At 36.3% G+C, this 25444-nt stretch overlaps 1 protein-coding gene across 2 annotated transcripts; it reads left to right on the top strand.

Moving 5' to 3' along the window:
- Positions 1-43: 43 nt before the first annotated feature.
- atp23 (ATP23 metallopeptidase and ATP synthase assembly factor homolog) lies at positions 44-17724 on the top strand. Of its 2 annotated transcripts, XM_028810587.2 has the most exons (6): positions 44-308; positions 3723-3768; positions 7498-7579; positions 12171-12308; positions 12511-12594; positions 17395-17724. In XM_028810587.2, the coding sequence occupies exons 1-6, from the start codon at positions 158-160 to the stop codon at positions 17596-17598; spliced, it is 705 nt and encodes a 234-aa protein (XP_028666420.1). In that variant the 5' UTR covers positions 44-157; the 3' UTR covers positions 17599-17724. The 2 variants fall into 2 exon arrangements, with proteins under 2 accessions (XP_028666420.1, XP_051784654.1); XM_051928694.1 differs by lacking the exon at positions 3723-3768 and having other exon boundaries at positions 125-308.
- Positions 17725-25444: the final 7720 nt, after the last annotated feature.

Below are 25444 nucleotides of genomic sequence, written 5' to 3'. Positions count from 1 at the left end.
ATTTCTTTCTCCCGTCTTTGAAAGGGTTAACAAATAACCGGAAGCTCGACCTTTTCCCTTTGACGTTGAGCGTGACTCGCTGATCGTGACCTCCGCTTCTGAGGCTGTCAACTGTGGCGCATGTTGTTCAATTGAAAAGCAGCGTATTGCATTTAGTATGGAACAAAAAAATGAAAAAGATGAGGACTATGGCTATCAATTATTTCCAGATAGGCATAACGGAACATCTAAAAGAAGCGCATTAGGTACAAGTCTGTTCACTTTTAAACATAAATGTCAGGTCATGCTGCGAATTGCACTGGACACAAGTAAGTGATTTTTCAAATTGATACTGTGTATGTTTCTGCCAAATGTTCATAATTATATTTTATAACTGATGTAGTTATAACGATATTTACATAAGAGAGTTATGATGTAAACCGTGTATGATTAAGTTTTTGTGATTTATAATAATGCTCAGGCCAATCAAGGAGTGACAGAGTTGTAACTGATTTGAAAATGTATTGCGCTAAACTTTTAATGGCACGTAGTTTCTTCAGTTGAGTAAGCACATATTTTAATGCAAGTGTGCCAAGATGACTTGGCAACACTTGACTTAGCCGTGCTGAGAAAGCGGGATGTGTGAGCTTTAATAAGAATCCACTGGTGCGCAAGTGGGTTCTAGCTTTGCGACTGATTCGGTTGGGATGGGTTCACTTGTGATTCTCCATATCGATCAAGTTTATTCACCGTATGGATACATGGACAGACTACCACAATGAAACATTTGAATATTTGTTATTACCCGTGCGATTTTTCGCTAGTGGTTAGCGTGGTGGTGGTTCTTCACTAGCATTTTGAACACACGGTGAAACTGTTACTCAGTGTGTCATTATTTGCTCTTGCAATTTGCGATGTTATGATTAAATGGAAATTCATTTTGGGAGTTTTGCAATTTACTGCGGAAATCGGCAGACGATTCGGGGAGGCTGGACAACGTAAAGAAAAATTAAAAACGTACTGTAAGACATACATGCATAAAATATGTAATAATTATTCACTGCCATACATTAGAAAGTGTTATACGTTTTATTTTGTAAAAAAAATATTTAAAGAACTGTGGAACTACGCAGCTTTCTCTCTCTTGCGCCTGCTGTGCTTTCTCAGCCGCAAAGAGCGTAACAATCGGCCACGGCGTCTCCTGTCCTCCGTCCTGCTCTCCACAAACTAGTGAAAAGTCCGGTGTTGCCCAACTCAGAATTCGCAGTCAACCTTTTCCCTGATTCGGCGATCCACTCACTCATTCACACCCCAATCCGAATTATTCCTTCCCCGGGTAATTCCTTTTATACTCTGCATCATCTCCTGCCCTCCACTTGCCCATCACCAAACATCCCAATCCAATCCACTAAAAAGGATTATATAATTAAAACTAATACGCACTCTCCTCCTTGGCCTCACAATGGGACCCAAAACGTATTTTCGAGTTCTTGGAATACCTCTGTGCCTGCGTGTGTGTATAGGTATTTATAAATACGCACAGAGTATACAGTGGCATGCAAATGGTGATCTGTGCATCATCTGCTCACTTGACTATTCACAGTAACAGACATTTTAAGCAAGAGTACCTAAACTTTTTCATGCCACTGTATATATACTTACAATGTAATCTCACTGAGCTCATTTTTAGGAACACTATACTAATACCAGGTAGGGGCATCGTTTTGCTCTCAAAACATTTCTTTAAGATTCTGGTCTATGCCTGTGTGATTGCATCACACATATTCTGCAGATTCATCTGCTGCACATTCATGCTGTGAATCTCCCGTTCAGTTGGATTCATATCTGGAACTTGAAATGCCACTGAAGAACATTGAATTTGTTGTTGTGCTCTTGAAACCATTTTGAGATTTTTTGCTTTGTGACATGGTGTATTATCATGCTGGAAGTAGCCATTAGAAGATGGGTGAATTGTGGCCATGAAGGGATGTACATGGTCGGCAACAGTACTCAAATCATTTGTGGCATTCAAGCAGTGATTGATTGGTATTAACTGGCCCCAAGTATGCCAAGAAAACATTCCCCCACACCATTAAACCAGCTCCACCAGCCTGGACTGCTGACACTTGTCAGAATGGGTGCATGGATTCATGCTGTTGGCAGCAAATTCTAACCCTACCATGTGTGTATCTCAGCAGAAATTGAGATTCATCAGACCAGAGTACATTTTTCCAGTCTTCAACTGACCATTTTTGGTGAGCCTGTGCTCAATGCAGCCTCAGCTTTCTATTGTTGACTGAGAGGAGTGGAACCCAACATGATCTTCTGCTGTTGTAGGACATCTGTTTCAGGGTTCGGCATGTAAAGCATTCTGCTCTTTCCTCAGTTGTAGAAAGTGGTTATCTAAGTTACTGTTGGCTTTATGTCAGCTCAAACAAGTGTGGCCATTCTCCTCTGAACTCTCTCATCAGAAAGGTGATTCTGTTCATAGACGTGACACACACTGGATTTTCATCTCACACTTTTGTGAATAAACTCCAGAGACTATTTTGCATGACAATCCCTGGAAATTATGAGTTACTGAAATACTCAAACCAATCCATCTGGTACAAACACTCCTTACCATGGCCAAAATAACTGAAATCAAATTTTTTCCCCATTCATTTGTTTGATGTGAACAGTTCCTGGCCTGTACCTGCATGATTTTATGCAATGTGCTGCTACCACATGATTGACTGATTTCATAATTTCATGGATAAGCAGGTGTACAGGTGTTCCTAATAATGTTCCCAGTGAGTGTATATACTTCTGTCTCACAGATCCAGCATCATAGATTCAAATTATATACTCAATTATTGATGGTGTAAAATTGCATGATAGCTCATTGTCTGCAAATATATTCCATCCACTTCTGCAAAATTTACATTAGGTTAAATGGAGAGTCTGTATTAACCTTTTGTAAGTGGGTTCTGTGATGGAGTGTGTCGGACCAGGACTGATTCATGTCTTAAACCCAATGGTACTACTGGTGTAGGATCTACCCCAGCCAGGAACCAAGGGCTTTTTAGAAACTCTGAAAATTTTGTAGCATTACCATAGCAGGAACTTGGGCCATTTGTAGAACCTGGTAGGTAGTTCCTGGTACTTTTTTAGCTCCATTTCCATGGTCTGTAATTTTCGCTCCACCAGGAACTATTGTGGGTAGGGTTCAGCCAATTAATTGTGTTGATTGGATGTCCACAGGTAGTTGTGTCATCTTATAAGTATGTTCACAGACTTTGGAGAGTTATCATTGAAGATGGAGAATCACATCTTGTCACTCTTCATAGCCGCCTTCCTTATGCACTGCACCATGCACTACATGGAAGCAGTAATCTCCGTGAAGTTTCATGCTGAACAGCATGTTGTGTGTACTCTATGGGAAGGGCAAAAAGTTTATTTGAATTTTAGTGTTTTCTGTTAATAATGTAGTTTTTCTTTTTTCCTACTTCCATCATGTTGTAATTTTAATTAACAAAATATATATGTTCTAAAAATGTAACTAAAGATTAGTTAATTAAAAATTACCAGAATGATGAGAAACATGTTATTAAAACAGCTATTTGTTTATTTAATTATATTTAAATCACTAACCTTCTAAATGATAAATTATTTTGTTTTGGAAAAAATATTTTCAAATCTGAAACCTTTAGTGGATAAACTGTTACATATGTCGATTAACTGTGATTTCTATATGTTTTAAGGTCCATATGCAAAACTGCTTCTTGGTGCAATGAAACATTCAGGATGGTATGTAATATATATTAAATTTCCCTTTTAGTAATGTACATTATATTGTGATAATCAGTTAATTAGATAGTTTTAAAGTAAAATGACTTGCTATTGAAATGGAAAAAAAAAACTTACTGAAAGGATAAAGCTCCCAGTACAGCTCATATATACCACACACATTATTGCTAACATAGCATTATCAGCATGCATATCTACTTGTGGCCTTCTGTTTATATTCATGACTTTACTGAAAACTAAATTATACAAAGTTTAGGTATAAAACCGGTCGATTGTAGAACCTGCACATATATTTTTCATATACAGGTCAACTCCTGTTTATAGCAAATACCGAAGTAATGACATTTTCAGAATAATTAATACTTTTTGTTGGTCTGGACAATAGTTCATACAACATCATGTTAAACAGATTTTGTTAAAAATACAGGTACTTTATTAATGTATAGAGAAGGCAGGTATAGTCTCAAGACTTCATTCAAAACAGGTGCTGTTACTTCAGTACTCGAGCACACGAGATTAGAGCCATGACACAGGGACAATCATCCTACTTTAGTTCCCATCTTCAGATTAGAAGAATACAAGCAGCTCAGAATCACCGCTGTGGCAGACCTGGAGAGTGCAAGGAAGAGCAGGTCAAAGCCCATTTTTAAATGTTCTAAACATTGTGTGACAAACATATTGCACGGTATCCCTGATCATGCAGAGAACAACCACTTACTTTGCTCTCGGTTTACTGGTTACCAGATGCAACAGAGCAGATACAGAGTTGTCCTTGTGCCACTGCCATTAGAGATGGCGAATCACAGGTGACACTGGTCACAATAGTATACTTATTTTCCCCATATTCTTTTAACAACATTTCCATTATAACAAAATATTTTTATGGTCCCATAAATTTTGTTACAACAGGATTCTCCTGTATTTAGTGCAAAAGTAGAAGCACAGTGTTAAGCACTATTGTCTTAGAATTCCTAGATACTAGGACTGGGCAAGTCAGCTTATCTTTTATTTGGAGTTTATATGCTCTTTATTGACAGTGATTGCATGGGATTTTTCTGGGTACTCCCAAGTAGTTTTAATAATACCTATAAAATGGCCCAATTATGACAAGGTCTAGATGTTTTGTGTGTTAGTGTGTCTGTGATGGACTGTTACCCTGTCCTGGTTTAGTGCTTACCTTGTGCCTGCTGTTGTTGGAAAAAGCTTGCCCTGAATTGGATAAAGCAGATTTGATGAAGTACTAGCCAAAGGTTATTTTGTACCCTGTAATAATTGCTTGCGATAAAGACTTCCAGTAGTGTTCACTGGAATACCATTGCAGAATCACGCTTGTGCAAAGGTTGCGTTGCTAGTTGCTGGTTATTTATTTATGTATTTGGTTTTTTTTTTCACAAAAAAGTTCTTAGAGCAACAGCCTCAATCCATAACTGTGCCAAATGGAGACGTGAACTGGGAGAATATGCCCAGACTATGCTTGTAAAATATGGACATGTGAAAATAAGAGAAAAATGTTGTCTAGATATTTAAAAAAATATTTTTCCACAATATTAATTTTCATTAATTAAAAAAGGTATGGGCATTTTGTTGTATTTAAATTAAAAGTAAATAATAGTAAAACAATAAAACAAAAATAACATAAAGATAATAAAAATTAGTGGGGTAGCAAATTATTGAGCCAAAAAGCTCAAGTCTAATACAAATTAGGGCGGAGTGGTAGCTCTGAGGCTAAGGATCTGCGCTGGTATCCCGAAGGTTGTCGGTTCGAATCCCCGTCACTGCCAAAAGATATCCTACTCTGTTGGGCCCTTGAGCAAGACCCTTAACCTGTAATTGCACCAGGGGTGCTGTACAATGGCTGACCCTGCGCTCTGACTCCAAGGGGTATGCGAAAACTAACAAATTCCTAATACAAGAAATTGTATAAGGGGAAATAAAGAACAAAAAAAAAAAAAATTAATAGCATTGTACAGAACATGTGACAGGTGTATATAGAATGATTGCAAAACTCTTAACGCTGGAAGTATGTATTATTCTAGAACTAAACTACATGTCTTCCCTAGTATGATGATACACATGGTTGTGGATCACTGCAAGGAATCATATATGCACTGAAATGTGTCGTGCTGCTAATTCAATTAAATAATATGAGGTCTCCCCACTAACAAACACAGTGGCATGGACTGTAGTTGATGATCCATGAATGCTGTATCTGGATCAGGTTTGGGGAAACAGCTGCCCAGGGAGTGACTATTATAGAGGTGATTCCATTAGATGACAGCCTTGTGTGCAGAGCATTTCCCTGTTGGAAAATGGCATTAGGTATGACTGCAACAAAAAAAAATTGTACAATGGACCTATCATTCATTACATGTTCAGACTGCCCTTGTGAAGCAGCCATTTCAACTACCTATAACAGGTAATGCCACCCCACTCTGTGAGACCTACCTGTCTGATGGTGTGTCATTTGTTAGTGTTGTTGAACTTGTGGAGAAAAATCCATTCATTCATGTTCCTGAAACCAAATACAAATCTAAATTCGGCATTAATGGCTAGTAGTCACTATCCTTTAGATAGATAGATAGATAGATAGATAGATAGATAGATAGATAGATAGATAGATAGATAGATAGATACTTTATTAATCCCAATGGGAAATTCATGTGAACATTATTAACAGCATTGCCCAACAGCAATATCTGCATAGCCAGCATATATTTGACAGTATGCTAGGCTGACTAGCCAATCTTATCAGGGTCATTTGTTTTTTTTAATGTTAATCCACTTGTAATCCATAATAAGATAATCATGTTTAACATAAAGAAACCCTTTTACTTTGAATATTTTCTCATATACTAACTGTATATTGAACTGTCTGCATACTATTTGCTCTCCTTAAATATCGATTATAAATCTAAAATTTATAGCTGAAATAAACATTTGTCAAAGTTAACTCTACAGTGAAAACAGGAAAGTTAGCAACATTATTTTTGATATTGAACATGTTGATTATATAAGTATTTAAAAAGTAATATATTTTGTTTTTAATACTAAAAACATTAGAAATTTAAATTAGAAAAAATTCTTATGGTGTATAAATGTTTTTTTAAAATTTAATGCAAATCTTTCGATACTTTTTTGCAACTGTTGTTTAGCAGACATAAATTATTTTGCACATTATAGGAAACCATTACAGTATGTAAGCCTTATTATATATTTGTGAACTATTGAAACATTGTAAAATATATATATATATATATATATATATATATATATATATATATATATATATTTTAATTCCCTCCTTAGAAAAAGTAATATGTCCAAAAAAAAAAAAGTGTGTGCTTTTTTTTTTTTTTAATAACATTGTCATTATATACATATTGGAAGAACTACTTTTAGCATTACAACATTCCATCTTGTTACCTGTAATTTTCAAATATTTCTAAGCAGCCTTTAGAACACATGGAAACATGATAAGGTTAACATCTGTGTTAAAGATAACACAGTACTTTTTAGGTAGATTCAGTCAGCCTAAAGTTAAGCCCCTTGAATTAAGTCATCAGCATTGCCTTACTATTTGTGAATTTTGCTTTTATACAAAGTCAAGGAAATTGTCAATAAACACAAGTATTCTGTTTCTGATTAAATATACTAAAGGTTATTTAACTATCATGCAATCTTCAGTTTTATTAATCTATTAACTTTTTTTTTTTTTTTACTTTGTTCAAGTGCTGCTTATTTAGACCGCCATTTTTCCTGTGAGGACTGTGATGGAATTGTGAGTGGTGGATTTGATGCAACAACATCTCAGGTAAAATGTGTTCTTTTTATATATTTACAAATTCTAATAAATGTTAATACCCTTTCCTCCAGTGCACATATAATTTTAAATATATTGTGATATTATGGTATGGTATTTAGTTATATGTGTCTGTACAGGTTCCCATTCCCTTATCCAAATTCTTAGAGCCAGATGTGTTTTGGATTATTTTTTAATTTTTTCAGTTCTGGAACAGTAAAAATACATGCATGGTCATCGGTACTTCCTTCTATCCATCAACTGTGCAATATCCAATATCTAAATGGCACTGATAATAACTGTGTAATATCTGTATACTGTATAATATCATTACTCTCAGTGTCCAACATCCACTACTCATTGCACATGATCATCATTATTGTGCAATATTTAAATTATGTGCAATAACCCAATAGTGCAATAGTTATTTATTCTTTCCAGTATTTAAATAATGTGCAATAACTCGATTTAGTTATTATTCTTTCCATCACTATATAGCGTTGCAGAACTTTTTTTTGCAACTTTTTGCACCATTTGTTTATTTACTTGTTGTGTTCTACATATATGTCTGCACTGAAGGAGCTGCTTTTAATCTCATTGTACATGTGTATAGTGACAATAAAAGGCATTCTATATGGGCACATGTAAGAAGATGCACATAGCCCTGTGGGTATCGTAAGGAAAATTTGTGGGCATTGTTGGGTTTAGGGGGGCAAATACTACATATGACTTACAGGTATGAATCTGATGTCTGTAATTTATGGCACAGAAATAGAAAGTATAAGTATTAGGGCCATATATTTCAAATGAATTTGTATTCATAATGTGATGCAAGAAGGATTCTCAAATCTCTCAACCTTTTCATAAAACAAAAAATATATTTTTTTCAATTAATGGATAGTGTGCATGACTGTTGTTGTCTCAGTTATAACTGCATTAGGTTTAGAGGCAACGTGCTGGTTCTCTAAGGAGAGCTTTTACAAGAGCAGTCTGGTGTGAATATGGTTTATTTTATACAATATATCCTGCTGTTATCTAGTATCCAGTCCACTGTTGATTCAAATAAGAGAACTTCATCACTATCAAATTGTTCCTTTTATCCCTGATCTAAGGGGTATCCTATTAATGTTCTTTATATAAGTGAAAAATAGATTTATGTATTGTATTTCATTTTTTTGCTTTTCATTGGCATGTTCCTAGCTATTACTGGTTAATGAGGTTTGTATACTACAGTGATGTAAAGTGTTAAATGTGGTATATTTTAATATCATATTATAAAAAGTTTTGATATTTAGGTGACATTTTGAATACAGGTGGAAGTGTGTGCGCAGTAGTTATAAGAGAGTAAGAGGAGTGTTAAACAAAATTCCTGGAGTCTCCCATTCTTTCTTTTAAAGGTCTCTTTGTGTATCATTATTTGGAGGTTTCTGTCATTACAGATTTTATTTTATTACCTTCTGGATTTATTTCAGAAAGTTTCATGTTTTTGAAATTTGATACGTTTTTAAATCGAGACACCATTAAATTGATTTTTTGCTAATGGCAACAACTGATTTTTAATTTATTATTCACAAATGATTTCACAGCCCCATTTTCCACAGCCATTCCATCAGTGCCCAAATGGTAAACTCCTGTAGGAAACGTGTGTGGTGTGAAAAGAAGAACTGGGTGATTGATGTTAATAATAAAATAGTAAGACGCCCACCCAAGGATGCCAAATTAATGTGGTATGTGTGAGGATTTTAAGTATTTTTTTAATCCATGTATACTGTATATATAATATATATATATATATATATATATATATATATATATATATATACATATATAAATAATTTCTGGGTCTGTATCAAAGGAGTGACACTTCATAGGAGTGACACAAATACCATATTAAAGGAGTGACATTTTATTGGAGTGACATAACGATGGAGTGACAAATTGTGATTAAAATTTTATTTAAAAAAAAAAAAATTATTAAAATGATTAAGATTTTATTCATGAAAACTAGAACCACTGGATTGTTTTTTGCCGCCTCACCTACCCCTTGGATGGTTGGTTGGATGGTTGTCACTCCTTTGAAATTTATATCTGAGGTTTCACTCGTACTATTTGTTGGTTATGTCACTCCTATGACATGTCACTCCTTTGAATAGGACAGATATATATATATATAAAATCCTAAGCCTAATAATGCAACGATTTAATGTGACATTTTTTGTCACACTTTAAATCGGGCTTATTTTAAAACCTACATACAGTGGTGTGAAAAACTATTTGCCCCCTTCCTGATTTCTTATTCTTTTGCATGTTTGTCACACAAAATGTTTCTGATCATCAAACACATTTAACCATTAGTCAAATATAACACAAGTAAACACAAAATGCAGTTTGTAAATGGTGTTTTTTATTATTTAGGGAGAAAAAAAAATCCAAACCTACATGGCCCTGTGTGAAAAAGTAATTGCCCCCTGAACCTAATAACTGGTTGGGCCACCCTTAGCAGCAATAACTGCAATCAAACGTTTGCGATAACTTGCAATGAGTCTTTTACAGCGCTCTGGAGGAATTTTGGCCCACTCATCTTTGCAAAATTGTTGTAATTCAGCTTTATTTGAGGGTTTTCTAGCATGAACCGCCTTTTTAAGGTCATGCCATAGCATCTCAATTGGATTCAGGTCAGGACTTTGACTAGGCCACTCCAAAGTCTTCATTTTGTTTTTCTTCAGCCATTCAGAGGTGGATTTTCTGGTGTGTTTTGGGTCATTGTCCTGTTGCAGCACCCAAGATCGCTTCAGCTTGAGTTGACGAACAGATGGCCGGACATTCTCCTTCAGGATTTTTTGGTAGACAGTAGAATTCATGGTTCCATCTATCACAGCAAGCCTTCCAGGTCCTGAAGCAGCAAAACAACCCCAGACCATCACACTACCACCACCATATTTTACTGTTGGTATGATGTTCTTTTTCTGAAATGCTGTGTTCCTTTTACGCCAGATGTAACGGGACATTTGCCTTCCAAAAAGTTCAACTTTTGTCTCATCAGTCCACAAGGTATTTTCCCAAAAGTCTTGGCAATCATTGAGATGTTTTTTAGCAAAATTGAGACGAGCCCTAATGTTCTTTTTGCTTAACAGTCGTTTGTGTCTTGGAAATCTGCCATGCAGGCCGTTTTTGCCCAGTCTCTTTCTTATGGTGGAGTCGTGAACACTGACCTTAATTGAGGCAAGTGAGGCCTGCAGTTCTTTAGACGTTGTCCTGGGGTCTTTTGTGACCTCTCGGATGAGTCGTCTCTGCGCTCTTGGGGTAATTTTGGTCGGCCGGCCACTCCTGGGAAGGTTCACCACTGTTCCATGTTTTTGCCATTTGTGGATAATGGCTCTCACTGTGGTTAGCTGGAGTCCCAAAGCTTTAGAAATGGCTTTATAACCTTTACCAGACTGATAGATCTCAATTACTTCTGTTCTCATTTGTTCCTGAATTTCTTTGGATCTTGGCATGATGTCTAGCTTTTGAGGTGCTTTTGGTCTACTTCTCTGTGTCAGGCAGCTCCTATTTAAGTGATTTCTTGATTGAAACAGGTGTGGCAGTAATCAGGCCTGGGGGTGGCTACGGAAATTGAACTCAGGTGTGATACACCACAGTTAGGTTATTTTTTAACAAGGGGGCAATTACTTTTTCACACAGGGCCATGTAGGTTTGGATTTTTTTTCTCCCTAAATAATAAACACCATCATTTAAAAACTGCATTTTGTGTTTACTTGTGTTATATTTGACTAATGGTTAAATGTGTTTGATGATCAGAAACATTTTGTGTGACAAACATGCAAAAGAATAATAAATCAGGAAGGGGGCAAATAGTTTTTCACACCACTGTATATATGTTTGGTATCATTCTTTTCAGATATTATCGAACTTTAATTTGATGTTGATAAATTTTCAGATTCTTATTCTGCTTTTAAATTATAAATTAAAATATCTAGCAGGTCGAGTTATGAAGACCCATTGCATACCACATTAGTTTTCATGTGATTTTTCCTGTTATTTAAATGAGCAATTTTTTTAAAAAAAACTTTTTAAACAGTTTTTTTTTCTGTAAGAATGTCTGTTAAAACGAATGGATCATTTATTTAGTCTCTTATACCTCAGTTTAACGGGAATGCTCCATTCGGTAAGAGAGTAAATATTTTATTCTCATTTCATGATTTTTACTCTGTTAAATAATAATTAATTTTTCTTTTAAATATTTATAGATTTTCGTGATTTTGACTCCAATAAATAATAATTTTTCTTTTGTACATTTACAGATTTTACTAATATTCTGGCCGCAGCCCCCCTAGTGTGTGTATATGTATATATATATATATATATATATATAATCTTCATGCTTTCTTAACAGACAACCCAACAAAACTGATTTTCTTCTTTTCATTTTTACGCAAAACTCAAAACACATTGAAACCTTGTAAAAGTATTTGATCTCAGATTTTACAATATTATTTTTAAGTACTACAAGTATATGCTAAATAAAATCAATTTCATGAAAGGTAACAGTAATAATGTTTTACTTACACTTGGAGCTAAAACATTTCTTTTTTTTTCCCAGATTGTTTTATGCCAAAATAACATTCACCAGCAGGCTCATATGAACAGAGTTGTTACCCACGAGTTGATCCATGCCTTTGACCATTGTCGTGCTCATGTTGACTGGTTTAATAATTTTAAGCATCTTGCCTGTTCAGAGGTAGGAAAGTTCATGTTTAATATTCACAAGAATGTTTATTTGTAACAGCATATTGTCATATGTTTGTTGTCTGCACTTTACAGTATTTTTGCAAAATGTGTATATAGCTGTGCTGTGATTAAATCTAGATCCACAACAAATTTGTATATTCAATTTAAAATATTAATTTATTTATTTCTGATTATGATGTTATCACTTGCAGATTCGTGCTGCCAATCTTAGTGGTGACTGTTCATTTGGGAATGAGATAAGCAGGTTTAAATTTGGTATAAAACAGCATCACCAGGTACTGCTATTCAGTTTCTATTTTCTCAAATGTTATAACTTTTTTAATTTGTCTGTTTTGCATTATTGCAGTGAGAGTGCATTGTATTTTGTGATGTCAGTATCCTTTCACACTTACAGCTCACGTCTTCACCAGGGGCCTCATGTATAACACAGTGCGTGGAACTCACACTATAACATGGCGTAAGCACAAAAGCGGGAATGTGCGTACGCACAGAAAAATCCAGATGCAGGAATCTGTACGTACGCAAACTTTCACATTCTTCCACTACATAAATCCCGATCAGCGTGAAAAGTAACGTCCCGCCCCAACTCCTCCCAGAATTATGCCTCTTTGAATATGCAAATCAATATAAACAGCCTTCTGTGAAAAGACAATGGGAAAAGCACGGGGGGGAAATATAAGAATTTCAGCGAATACCAAGTGGAGGCAAAGGAAAAACATACTATTTGTTGGTTTAAACAGTGGTATAATCAACAAAAGGAAGTTGATTGAGTGACAGTGTTACTGAGAAACTCGAAGGCTCAAGTTCACAAAGTCGCACAGTGCCCGAAATAAAAAAGAAATCACATATCAAAGTCGCCGTGAAAAGGCGAGTCGTAGCCCACCGTCTGAGTGTCATATGAAAGCTTATTAGGGTACAGACAAAAAAAATAGGCACACAGTGGGAAAAAAACAGGAAATGTCAACTTTAATCTTGAAATTTCTACTTTAATCACGTAGTTTATTTTGCCATTCAAGTAGAACATCATAAACTTCATCTTAAAATCGTTCAATTTACTAGTTTCTCAAATCCCATTGTAACTAAAGTGGCACATTAAATGCTTTGTTCTGTATTTGATCTTCTATGTGCTCTACATGTGTGAATCACTACCTGCTTCTTAAACGGGCTTTCTCTTTCTCCGACAGGACACATAATCCATTACATTCGTGATATTACAGCTCTCTGAATAATGTATACGTGATATCTTTTTCATGATGATAGGAATGAAAGCATGTTATTAAACATGGCGCAGTGCTTGTTCATGTCTCACGCAAGAGGCTTTCTGCGCCATGCACAACCTTCGATGAAATAATTTATTACAAAAGTACTGTCTCTTTCAAACGTACTAACCTCCAATTCCTGTCCTTACTTTTCTTTCTTCAAAAACCCAATCGCCACACAATCAGCTATATAGACGTGAAGCCATCTGTAAGCTTAAAACGTCGATTCTTCAAAACTTTTAAGGAACATTGAAATATCTTCATAGTACATGTTTAATTATTGTATCCGTCTATCCTTCCAGTGTCGCGTCAGCACCAGCAAGAATACAACGCAATGCAGGAACAATCCATGAAATAGCTAGCGCTGCGGCACTGTGTCCTCACATGTTTAATTATTAACAAGATTATTTAAATGAAGTTAAAGTTTTATCTGTATAATATAATCAACATATTTTGCTGCATTTCATCTTAAAAATGAATACCATCATCATATGTAAATACGCGCTTTATATAGTGGCGCAGGTTGTGCAATATTATAACTGTAGTGCAAGTTTACAGTGAGGTGATTGTACTTATAAGTAAACAGTTCTACAAGGAGCACTTGATGGACTGATTGAGTGCGTTTATAGTTCTTGGGATGAAACTTTTCTAAACCGCGAAGTCCGTACAGGGAAGTCTCTGAAGCGTTTTGCCTTGGCTCAGGCAGCATCTGCTTCATGCTGTGTACCGATAATTCTCTTTCCGATCAGCTGCTGCTCTGATTCCCTACTCAGATACAGTGATATAAATACTCCGAGTGGTGCAGTGAGAGTAATATGGAAAAAGATGATCTGCTGTGGCAACACCTAACGGGAGCAGCTGAAAGAAGAAGATGCAGTGAGAGTTACAACGCTAAAGCAGTTATGGTATTTGGAATACTATGGCTATTCCCTGGACCATTATATTGCTGCAGGTTAATTACAATCAGATGCATTACACTAATAAACAATATGCAGTTAGTTTCAGTGTATTTATAAAGCCGCGTCAGGAATGTGGAGCTAAGAAAGAAAGGGTGACCACATAGGAACAGTAGCACTGCTTTGACGCTGGGTGCCGCCAGTCTGCAAAACCGAGCGGAGAAATTGCGTACGCCAAGGTATGAGTTACCGTGGAAATATGCGTGGCTTTACGCCAAGTTTAGGTTTTATACATCGTGATTTGAGCGTGGAAACGTTCGTACGCAACATTTCTGTGCGTACACACTGTTTATACATGAGGCCCCAGGTCACTTTATGTAAGTGTGAAACCTTCAAATTGCTATAGGTCAGCCTGTTTTCCTGTACGTTTTCCACTAAATAGAGCCCCCAAGTGTGAGCTAAACGCAGTTTTATGAAGTGTGTTAGTCTTTTAATTCATGCCCAGCCTTTTCTAAGAAACATTTGACTTTGTAATTTTACCCCAACAGGCAGTAATAAGACAAGTCATATTAACTTACAGAAGAATTTATCTTTTCACTATTTAGGCCCAATGTAAAACAATATTCCCAAACTCATTTAGTCCACTTTGGGTGGCATGCAGAGAGCTGTGGATAATCACTGCAGTATAGGGCACAAGACAAGAACTAAGTATAGACCAGGCAGGAGTACACCACTGGAGCAACACAATCACACAGTGCCAATTAAGAATCACCAGTTAACCTGCATGTTTTTCGGGAAGGGAAAGCAAAACTGGATTGTCTGGAGAAAAATCCACACAGGCTAGTGTCCAATATGCAAACTCCACATAGACAATGACTTAGTGCTGAATGTGAAAAGTAACAAAACAAAATAAATAAATTTACAATGTTACATGAAGTAACAACTGAAGTCTAATAATTAGTGAGCAATATTAAAAAATTGAAATCTTCACAAGAAATAATCAAAGTTATATAACATACTACAGGTTATTATATACGTGAGACCATCAATGTTTCATTGGCAGAGTTAACCTTTCAATAACATAATTTGAACAGTAATTCAAAACTCCTAACTATCACACAAAGGAGGAGTGATTTGTGAATAATTATGGCACAATATCATAAATTTCTCCTAGTCTGGAACAAGAATATGAGCTTAAACCAAGCCAATAAGAATGAAAGCAAAATAAGGCAGTCTATTCCTACTAAAAAAAATACAGAAACTGGACTTAACAATTAAACAAATAAAAGAGCAATAAGCTTAAATATTTAGCACAGACGTGTTGCACGGGTGTGCTCAGGTCCTAATTTGAGATCTTGAGGTGGTTCATCGTGTGGTGGGTGCAGCAATGCACTGTATCAGTGCACTGCATACTCCCCACCTGTATAAGTAGAAAAAAAACTAATAATCAAAAAAGATTAGTTTCAATAAAATGCAATGGACGCAAGATACAATGCTTAGAAACATTTCTTCCCCTTTATAAAGCAAACTCCTTGCTTTATGTAAGTGAACTGTTACTACAACTGCGTAAGCATAACCTGAAACCAATCTAAGCTAGGAGACAACAGATCAAGAACAGAGAGCTCCACTTAGGCTCTGAAAAGTCCAACCAATACCATCCACAAAATACAAAAACACATTCAAAAACATAGAGGTAATCTGTCACATCTGGAAACCTGTCAAAAAATGTATACATTACATGCATCCATAAACATTGTTACACACGCCAAGGCAGTATATTGATTATATCACCTATTTATCTAATATGCACATCTTTGGGGTGCAGAAGAAGCAGAATAACAGGATAAAATCCAAACATTTATATGTAGAATGTATACAGTACAGAATTGCTGAACATGACTCAGCAAGCCAATCAAACCCAGGTTGCCATGATACCAACAGTCCAGATGACTGTGTAGCATATAACTTTATTTTTATTTTTAGAAACAAAGACAAGCTTCTCTTTTGTCAGTTTGTTTGACAATAGCTAAATATTGTGCTGTTTTTAAAGTGTAAAAAAGAATAGCTTATAGCTCTGTTTTATAAAATGTTTTCTTCTGATCATGGTAATTTACCTGTCCTCAAATATATCATCCTTAAATTGCTTCTTTGCTGCTTTGTGGTATACTTTGAATTCCCAGCAGGTGTCTTGATTGACATTCCAGAGTGAACACTGACTGTCCATTGTCTTATCAGAACAATTAAGGTGATGATTATGTAGGAATTCTCCCTGTGGATTGTATTTATGTTTTAGTTGTTTGGTTACATTATAACATTTGCTGTCTGGACTGCTCGTGGTGAATTAATCCTTGAAAGATTTTTACTGCACTGCAGGACCTATTTATTATTATGATGAAGCAGCCCCTGCTAATTCCTTTCTTCTTTCATCTTTTTTGGGGGGTGTCTCAAAGAAGTGCCTTGATTAACAGGCCAGTAAAATGTGCCCCCAGAAATCATCTGGGTGGTTGAGATGAAATTGATTAGAAATTGTGCAGATTTTCCTGTTGTATATGGAATGTTCAGAGTTGAGATGAGGGATTTGGCTAGGAAGATGCAAACTGTGTGTTGAGAAGAAGTAGGCTAAGATAGTTTGAATGTGTGGAGTGAAAGGATGGAAAAAAGGTGGCCTTACTGTATAATAAAGACCTATAAAAGTCATCTGCCTAAACCAACAAACATATGGAAATATAGGAGTTTTTTGTACGATAGTTTGAATGTGTGGAGTGAAAGGATGGAAAAAAGGTGGCCTTACTGTATAATAAAGACCTATAAAAGTCATCTGCCTAAACCAACAAACATATGGAAATATAGGAGTTTTTTGTACTTGTTTGTTTCACACTGGCCAGAACAATGAATAATATCAATCTATTTTTTTCTTTAGGAATGTGTACGAGAACGAGCTCTTCGTTCTATCTTAGCAGTCCGAAAAGTGAGTCGAGAAGATGCAGAGAAAGCAGTGGATTCTGTATTTAACAGTTGTTTCAATGACCATGAACCATTTGGAAGAATTCCACATAACAATGCAGATGCTGGACATGCATACAGGGAGTTTAAAAACAGAGATCGTTATTATTCCAATATATAAAAATGACTACAAATAATGCTGGAGCAAATAATATTTATAAACTTCAATCATTGTTGCTGGATTGGACTTCATCTTCTACAAATATTTCTTTTTACTGTACTTTGAAATATACACTCGAAATATGAATGGTTTCTGTGTCTTATTTCAAATAAGTTGGAATTGTGTCAATCTATATTCTGAACTCATTAATTCAGCCATTTTCAGACCTATTTAATCCAATTAAGTATAGTGAAGCATTAAAAACAAGGAAGAAACAAATCCTTATTTGTTAAACAGTCAGACATCTCAGTTTCCCTGCCCCTCAGAGCCTTACATTGCCATTAAAGCTCTGAGTTTCATACACAGTACCTGTCCACCATGCACATTTATATATGTTCTTATTTTGGACCATGTACAGATCTTGCAACCTCCTGTCTTCCATCCTGGTGAAATTCCCTGGGCAGACTTGGATGCTTCAGGATTCTGATGGTTGTCTGCTTTATATCAGATGGCACTACATGCTCCTGGTCAGGTTGCAGCTTTCTCTCATCTGTATTGTTTTCCCTGTCTATTGTCTGGAAAGGACCTCCCCTGCTGCCGAAGTGGCCTTTTCACTGCCCTGGATGCATCAGAAACTTTATCTTGTCCTGTACCAATCTGTTGATGCCAATGTCCCAAGCAGCCTAATACCAGCTGGTCAATTCTTAATAATAAAAAGGCTTTGATTTCAGTACTTGTCCAGGAAACCTCTCATAGTTATGATACATGTCTTGGTTCCTTAAGCTATCAGAAGGTTCTTTTTCCAAAATGACTTTTAGTTGGTGGGAAATTAATTGTCTTAAGGACTTCTTTCACTATTTTTTCACTATGTTTTATGAGCCCGAACAAATGGGACACACACACACACACTTAATAAGCTGTATAAAGTCAGACAATGAACTGGCTAAAAAGAGAGCAGACCAGATAATGACCTGACGAGAGTAGAGGGAGCAGACCCAATAGAAAGTGAGAGTTGACCAGATATGAGAAAACTCAAACTGAGACTTTTGAAACTAAGATTAAGTGCCACCTTAGGATTGACGCACACATATTGAATGTATTGCTGATCTTCATCTGCTGTCAGAACAACAGGACAATTCATGTTGTATGGTATGAAATGCCACGTTTCTAATTGCTTTTGTTTATAGCACTTGCTGTAATATATAAAGATTAAAACTTATTTAGCTTGCTTCCTTGCTTGTACATTTTGGTCTATTTTTTCATGAAGATTTATTGAAAAACAGTTCTTATCTCAGCTAAGTCAATCACGGTGAGGGGGAGAGAACACTTTCAATAGAGAAGCTACAGAAACTGTCATACTTGGGTATGACTATAGTCCTGGGTGAAAGTGACTGCAATTGTGAAGTGTATATCTGAAGCTTGGTAAGTGTAGGAATATAGAAATGGGAGTAATGACAGATGTGTAACATATACCCGTAATCTACAGGAAAATAATCTATTTGTTTTAAGGAGAATTGTCCCCAAAAGCCTTTCCTCAGAATAAAACATTTGGCCCTGCAAGAGTGTGAGCAGAGACAATTTGATTTTATAGTATGATTAAATAGCTGGCCAACTATTGAAAGATCAGGACTTTGGAAGATGGAGATGTGCATATGTAATCTTAAAACAGTTGTGAAAATCTTTTCCACATGATGATAGATGTTGATGACTTATGACAAAATAGGCCACAGAAGAAAAAAAAGACTGCAAATTTTAGATCTTTGGGATGTGATAATGGCATCAAGAAGAGAAAGTTAGAAAGCAAGGACAGATGCTATAAGGAGGAATTGAGGTGGGTGGGACAGCCGTGACCAAATAGATTGAAAGGTGAAAGGCCAGTAATGTCATAAACTAGAGCTGAGTGCTTTAGATTAAGTCTCTTACCATTTTGCAGAGCCTGCAAATCGGTAGCCTAACTTCAGCCCAACATTTAGCAGAGGAGAGTGTGGGACCGTAGCATACATAAAATTGAAAAACAATGGCAAGACAAGATTTTAAATTGACACAACACAGACCAGTTGTTAATAGTTCTTACGGTATATCAGAAAAATATTGTGACAGTAGTAAAAGATCTGCCTGTAACTAATGTAGAGATACCAACTCCAAAATGCCTTAATCAATTAAACATAGGAAGAAGGGGGTAGAGGGAGGGTTGGCAGTATATTGTAGGTCTATAAGATCTAAAATTGAGCACTTATTCCATTAATTTAACATGCCGAAGATTTCAAAAGCCTGACAGGCCACTACCAAAGCAAAGAAGGACATCATCTCCATATAAATGATATTATATGATGGTAAGTCGTAACTGTAATAGGTGTTCTAAGCTGGGGTTTTTCATGGGGAACTGGAAGCGGTTTGTAAGATAAAAATGGGAGAAAGAAGGCAATCCTGCCTGGCTCCTCTAGTGATATTGAAGAAATGTGATGTTATAATTGGTCACTAGGTCACTTTCTTCCTAGGCCCTGTGCAGGTTGTAACCTTTTACAGAGGCTCTGTGTTATCTGCCTCACTTTTCCTTTGTGTTTTGAGATTATTTTACCAGTTACTAGTTTTCATTAATTTTAGGATTAAATGTGATTTGATATCTGGTTTGCTACCAAAACTGGCCACTAGAAATGATATAAATGGATTTTAAATTTACAAATGATTGTAATTGCAAACCCAAACACAGGCTTGTCTCCATTAATTCCAGACAAGCTGTGAACTAGGAAGAAGTCACAGGGTGAGGAGAATCTGAAGGCTACCTTACATCAGCAACAGTTGGAAATGAAATGACACAGAGAAACTGAAAGTGAAGTATATAAAATATTCCCCAAATCAGCTTCTAGCACTACCATACTTAGCATTTAAGCAGCCCCATTTCACCCTACCAGAGAAGTTAATTTGAAGACCAAGAGGGAGAAGAGCCAGAGAATAAAAACAAGGCAGAAAGGATTCAGGATAGGTCTGACATCCATCATAATGGGTGCAATAATATGGAAAATGCTTCTGTTTTCACACTAACCCTAAATCATGGATTCCCTACTATGTGGGAGTTGTCCTGGAATTATCAGTCACTGTAGTGTGCTCACTAGGCAGTTAGAACTTAAGCAACGTAAGGTACATCCTTACCTATAGTGCTGTTTCACCCAATACTGCAGTATACACAGATTATCTTTAAAACCTATGTGTTTGCATTTCTGCTTACCGTTATCAGACTCACGGATTGTCAGCCATAGTATGCCCATAAGGCAGTTGGGCTTCAGCAAGGTGCTCCCTTGCTCATATAGTGCCATATCACCCTAGACTACACTATGTAGAGACTGTCTATTGAGAACATCTTCGCTCACCTTAACTGACCAGTAATAAATAATGTACTCTTAATTCCCAGACAGGAAACCAAAGGCAGAATAGTAATGAAAGCAACCTATTCTTCTTCAGTGTAATCTAAGCATAATATCAAGAGCAGATTGTAGTAATCAAAGATATTTAAACTTAGAGGCATAATATCAAGAGCAGCATAGGCAGAAGTCCTACATAAAGTATAAAACCTGGACTCTTGTAGTTGCAGTAGTTTGAAGATGGTGTTCATTCTAAGTTACTTATCAACAACGGTTTGTGCAGCCTGGGCATGTCCAGGCATGGAATCAGGCCAGGTTGGAAGCTGTTCTGTGAAAGATGACATTCTGGGGAGGTCTGAATGAGCTTGACGCTGTCTCAGCATGCTATAAAGGTGGCTTGCATACACCGATCCTGGTCATTTGGTTAATAAACAGTACATAGTCAGTGTGCATGTATAGTATCAGTATAGTAAAGTATAATATCTGTAGCAATATAACAGTAAATAAGCTTGATGCTATAGACATTTTGGTGTCGGGCGATATGTCTCATCAATGACATAACAGCCGAGATACATTCTGCTATATCTGTGGCGAATATAAACTTACTCCTCAGAGACGTTGGATGACTGCTCTTGTGAAGAAAGCTCATCATCTGTATTTCAGCTGCAAAATTGGTGATCAAGACAAGGAATGGGCGCCTCACATTTGCTGTGCAACATGTGCTGTCAGTCTGAGAGCCTGGCTCAGAGGCAATCGAAAGACGATGCCGTTTGCTGTTCCGATGATATGGCAAGAACAGAAAGACCATGTGACGGACTGTTACTTCTGTTTAACTAATGTGTCTGGTTTCTCTGCCAAAAACAAGAAGTCAATTGAATACCCTAATCTGCCTTCAGCAATGAGACCTGTGCCACATGACGACAGTCTTCCAATTCCAAAACCACCAGAGGATTCTACCTTAGACGAACCAGATGAAGAAACTGCAATGCAGGGTACTGACAATGAAATTGACCCGGATTTTGAACCGTGCTCATCAGGCGATTCACATCTGCTAACACAGTCCGAATTTAATGATTTGGTCAGAGATTTGGGTCTGTCAAAAGCAAAAGCCGAGCTGCTGGGTTCGAGACTGCAAGAATGGTATTTGCTGTCACCAGGTACGATATATAACCAAATTTTTTGCACAAGTCAACAGTCTCTGTTTCTTTTGTGACAATGAAGGATTGTTCTCGGCCTTGGGTTGTGATCACAACCCGGAAGCGTGGCGTCTCTTCATTGATTCATCAATGTTAAGCTTGAAAGCTGTCCTACTACACAATGGCAACGTTTATCCTTCAGTACCTGTTGGCTATGCAGCACACATGAAAGAAACGTATGAGAATATGGAACTGTTGCTGAAGCACGTCCAGTATAGCAGGTACAACTGGAATATCTGTGGAGATCTTAAAAGTCGTTGCTCTGTTACTAGGACTGCAGCTCGGCTATACAAAGTACAGTTGTTTCATCTCTGAATGGGACAGCCATGCCAAAGAGTCACACTATTCTCGACAGAACTGGCCATTTCGTAAAAAGTTAGTTTCAGGACAGAAAAATGTGGCACATGAATCGCTTGTCGACCTAGCAAAGATATTTTTGACTCCTCGTCACATAAAACACTCAATTTCGTGAAAGCACTGAACAAGGAAGGCGAAGGTTTTCATTATTTAAGACAGATATTCCCAAGAATAACTGATGCCAAGATCAAAGAGGACATTTTTTTTGGCCCCCAGATCACACATGTTATGAGTGACAAGTGGTTTAAAGATCTGTTAGTTGGGCCGGAAAAAAATGCCTGGAAAGCCTTCAAAAACATTGTTGACAATTTTCTGGGCAATTACAGAGCCCCAAACTACATTGAGCTGGCAGACAAACTTCTCAAAGCATACAAGACAATGAAGTGCAACATGTCACTCAAGATTCATTTCCTCCACTACAAAGGAGAAACGATACCAGGGCAACTGGAATCCGTCAGTGCTTGCTGACTACTGTTGGACACTGCAATGTGATGCACCAGACATTGAATACAAAAGAAAATCAGGAGCAAAACACTTTTAATTCTGTTGAATTTAATAACTTATGCGAAACATAAACGTGACTAAATATGTTATTGTCAGTAAACATTTAAATGTCTATTTCTCAGAGTTCCTACGTGATGCAGTAAAACCAAAACTATATTTGTGCATACCTAGTAGGTACCTGTCACAATCAGCAGGAAGCAAGACTTTTCAAAAAAATTGTTGTGCAGTGTAATTAATAAACATATATAAAATTTGAATGATCGGATCAAACCTTTTATGAGATACAAAATCAATTAACTGTTAAGCCTTAACCAACAAGGATGTTGGCACAACAAAAAACTGAGGACTGCATTAATCAACAAAGAGTTAATGAATTGGTGGAAAGGTTTGAAGTGTATAGAATAAGTGTAACCAATGAAACTCAAACTGGTTGCCCATCAACTTTGCGCACACAAGCCCATATGAAGGTGAATGCCTACATCAGAGAAGACTGATGGATTACATTGTTTGCTGTTGCTACACACTTGGATATCAGCTATGAATCTGCACATGCCATGGTGCATTATATGTTAGGGTAAAGTTTAAAGAGTACCCAAGATGTGTACCCAGACACCTTACTGACCTGCACAAGCCAACAACCTCCATTGAGTTGTAGCAGGTTTCACTTCCCCATTGCTAAAATGGCTCCAATAATTATAGTTGCTTTTAAGCCTCTCAGTTCATGTTGGAACATACAGTCAATCTTTCATATCTTGTGAGATATGATATTATGACACCCATCATCTTTCTTGTGATTTTAAGCTGTTGAAAAACTATTTGGATGCTCCCAACATGGAATAAAAATGTATAATGTAAGACTACCCTTAGCTTAGCAATTTTAGCTATGTTTGTTGTTGAGTTGATATTTCCATTTCCAGTTCCTATAAATAATGTACAGTATATATGTATAATGTATATATGTATACAGTACATATAAGTCATTGAAGAGATTACCTCAACTCTCTATGCATGAAAAATGTTGCTGTGTTTCATGCTAAACTAATTTTAATGAATCTAGTGCAAGCCGTCTCAGCTTATTTTATTTAAGTTCTTTATTTAAGCATAGAGATCATTTTAAGATTAACTGGAAATTCTGTAGGAGATAAGCCTTTAAATTCCATGCAGAAAGTGCTCTTAAATGGCTTTCTCTTTATGACATCAACCTTATAGTATGGCTATTGATGTGAACTAAACTAACAACGACATTAAAATCCATGTGAGATATACATAGTCGCACGCGTGTGTATAGGAGACAGTTTAAGGGCTCTGGTGATGGTATATCTCTGCTCTTCCAGGTGTTGGCATTGTACATTAATGACTTTTCTTTCTCTCCCTCAGCAGACCAGAAGGTTGACGGCTTTTCCACCACTGACATCATTTCCAGTGTCCATCCACTAGAACCCACCTCTTCATCAAGTCCTCACAGGTGGCGCAGTGGTAGTGCTGCTGCTTTGCAGTAAGAAGACTGTGGAAGAGTGTGGGTTTGCTTCCCGGTTCCTCCCTGTGTGGATAGTGCTTTGAGTACTGAGAAAAGCGCTATATAAATGTAATGAATTATTATTATCAGAAACGGTCTTAATCAGAAGAACTGCCATCTTTGATAGTCATATCCAGCCTCCCATCTGAAAAAATGCAACATAATGCTTCACCCTCATTTTATTTCTCTTTCTTTGAGACATCTATTAATCGGAGTTGGCCTACAGGTGCCCCAAAACTTCTCAATGTCTTTGCTTTGTTATTACAATATAAAATGGATGGCTGGATAGTGTTCTGTTCTTCGGATGAAATTAAATAACATCTGCCATTTCTGTTCTGTAATCATATAGGCTGAGTTTTTTAATCTAATCAGACCACTCAATGTTGTTTTGAATGTGTGAACAGGAAACATATTCAATTTTGTATATTTTAACAATTCTATTATTATATTTTGAACAAAGAAATTTGCATCAAATACCAAGGATTATTATTTGTAAAATGCATACATTATGAAAGCTAATATTTTTTTAAGAAAATAATTTTGAAAGCTAAGAAAACAGGCCACTTTCTAGTTTGTTTTTATTTAGAAATCCAAATATGCATAGGTTTATTTTATTTTATTTAAAGCAAAGGCCCTCTTTACTGGAAATATTCTATTCTAACACCAGGGGGAGACTTTAGACCAAAAATCATCTAGAAAGAAAACAAGAATAGGTTATATTTGAAATTGTGTAAACTTTTGAAGAAGAAAACACTATTACTTCTAATTATTACAAAGAAATCTGTTTTTATCCTTTAGTTTTTTACTTTGCATTTTTCAATTAAAATATGGGCTTTATAAAGCTGATGACACTTTAATATAAGGTCAATAACAAAACTCACTTTCTTAATGATTTCCTTCAGCCAGTAGAGTGGATAAACACTGCACATAAGAAA

The sequence above is a fragment of the Erpetoichthys calabaricus genome, chromosome 1 (assembly GCF_900747795.2).
Source record: "Erpetoichthys calabaricus chromosome 1, fErpCal1.3, whole genome shotgun sequence".
Lineage (NCBI taxonomy): Eukaryota > Metazoa > Chordata > Cladistia > Polypteriformes > Polypteridae > Erpetoichthys > Erpetoichthys calabaricus.
Note: the sequence above shows the minus strand (reverse complement) of the source record. Positions and strands in the feature narration are given on the sequence as shown.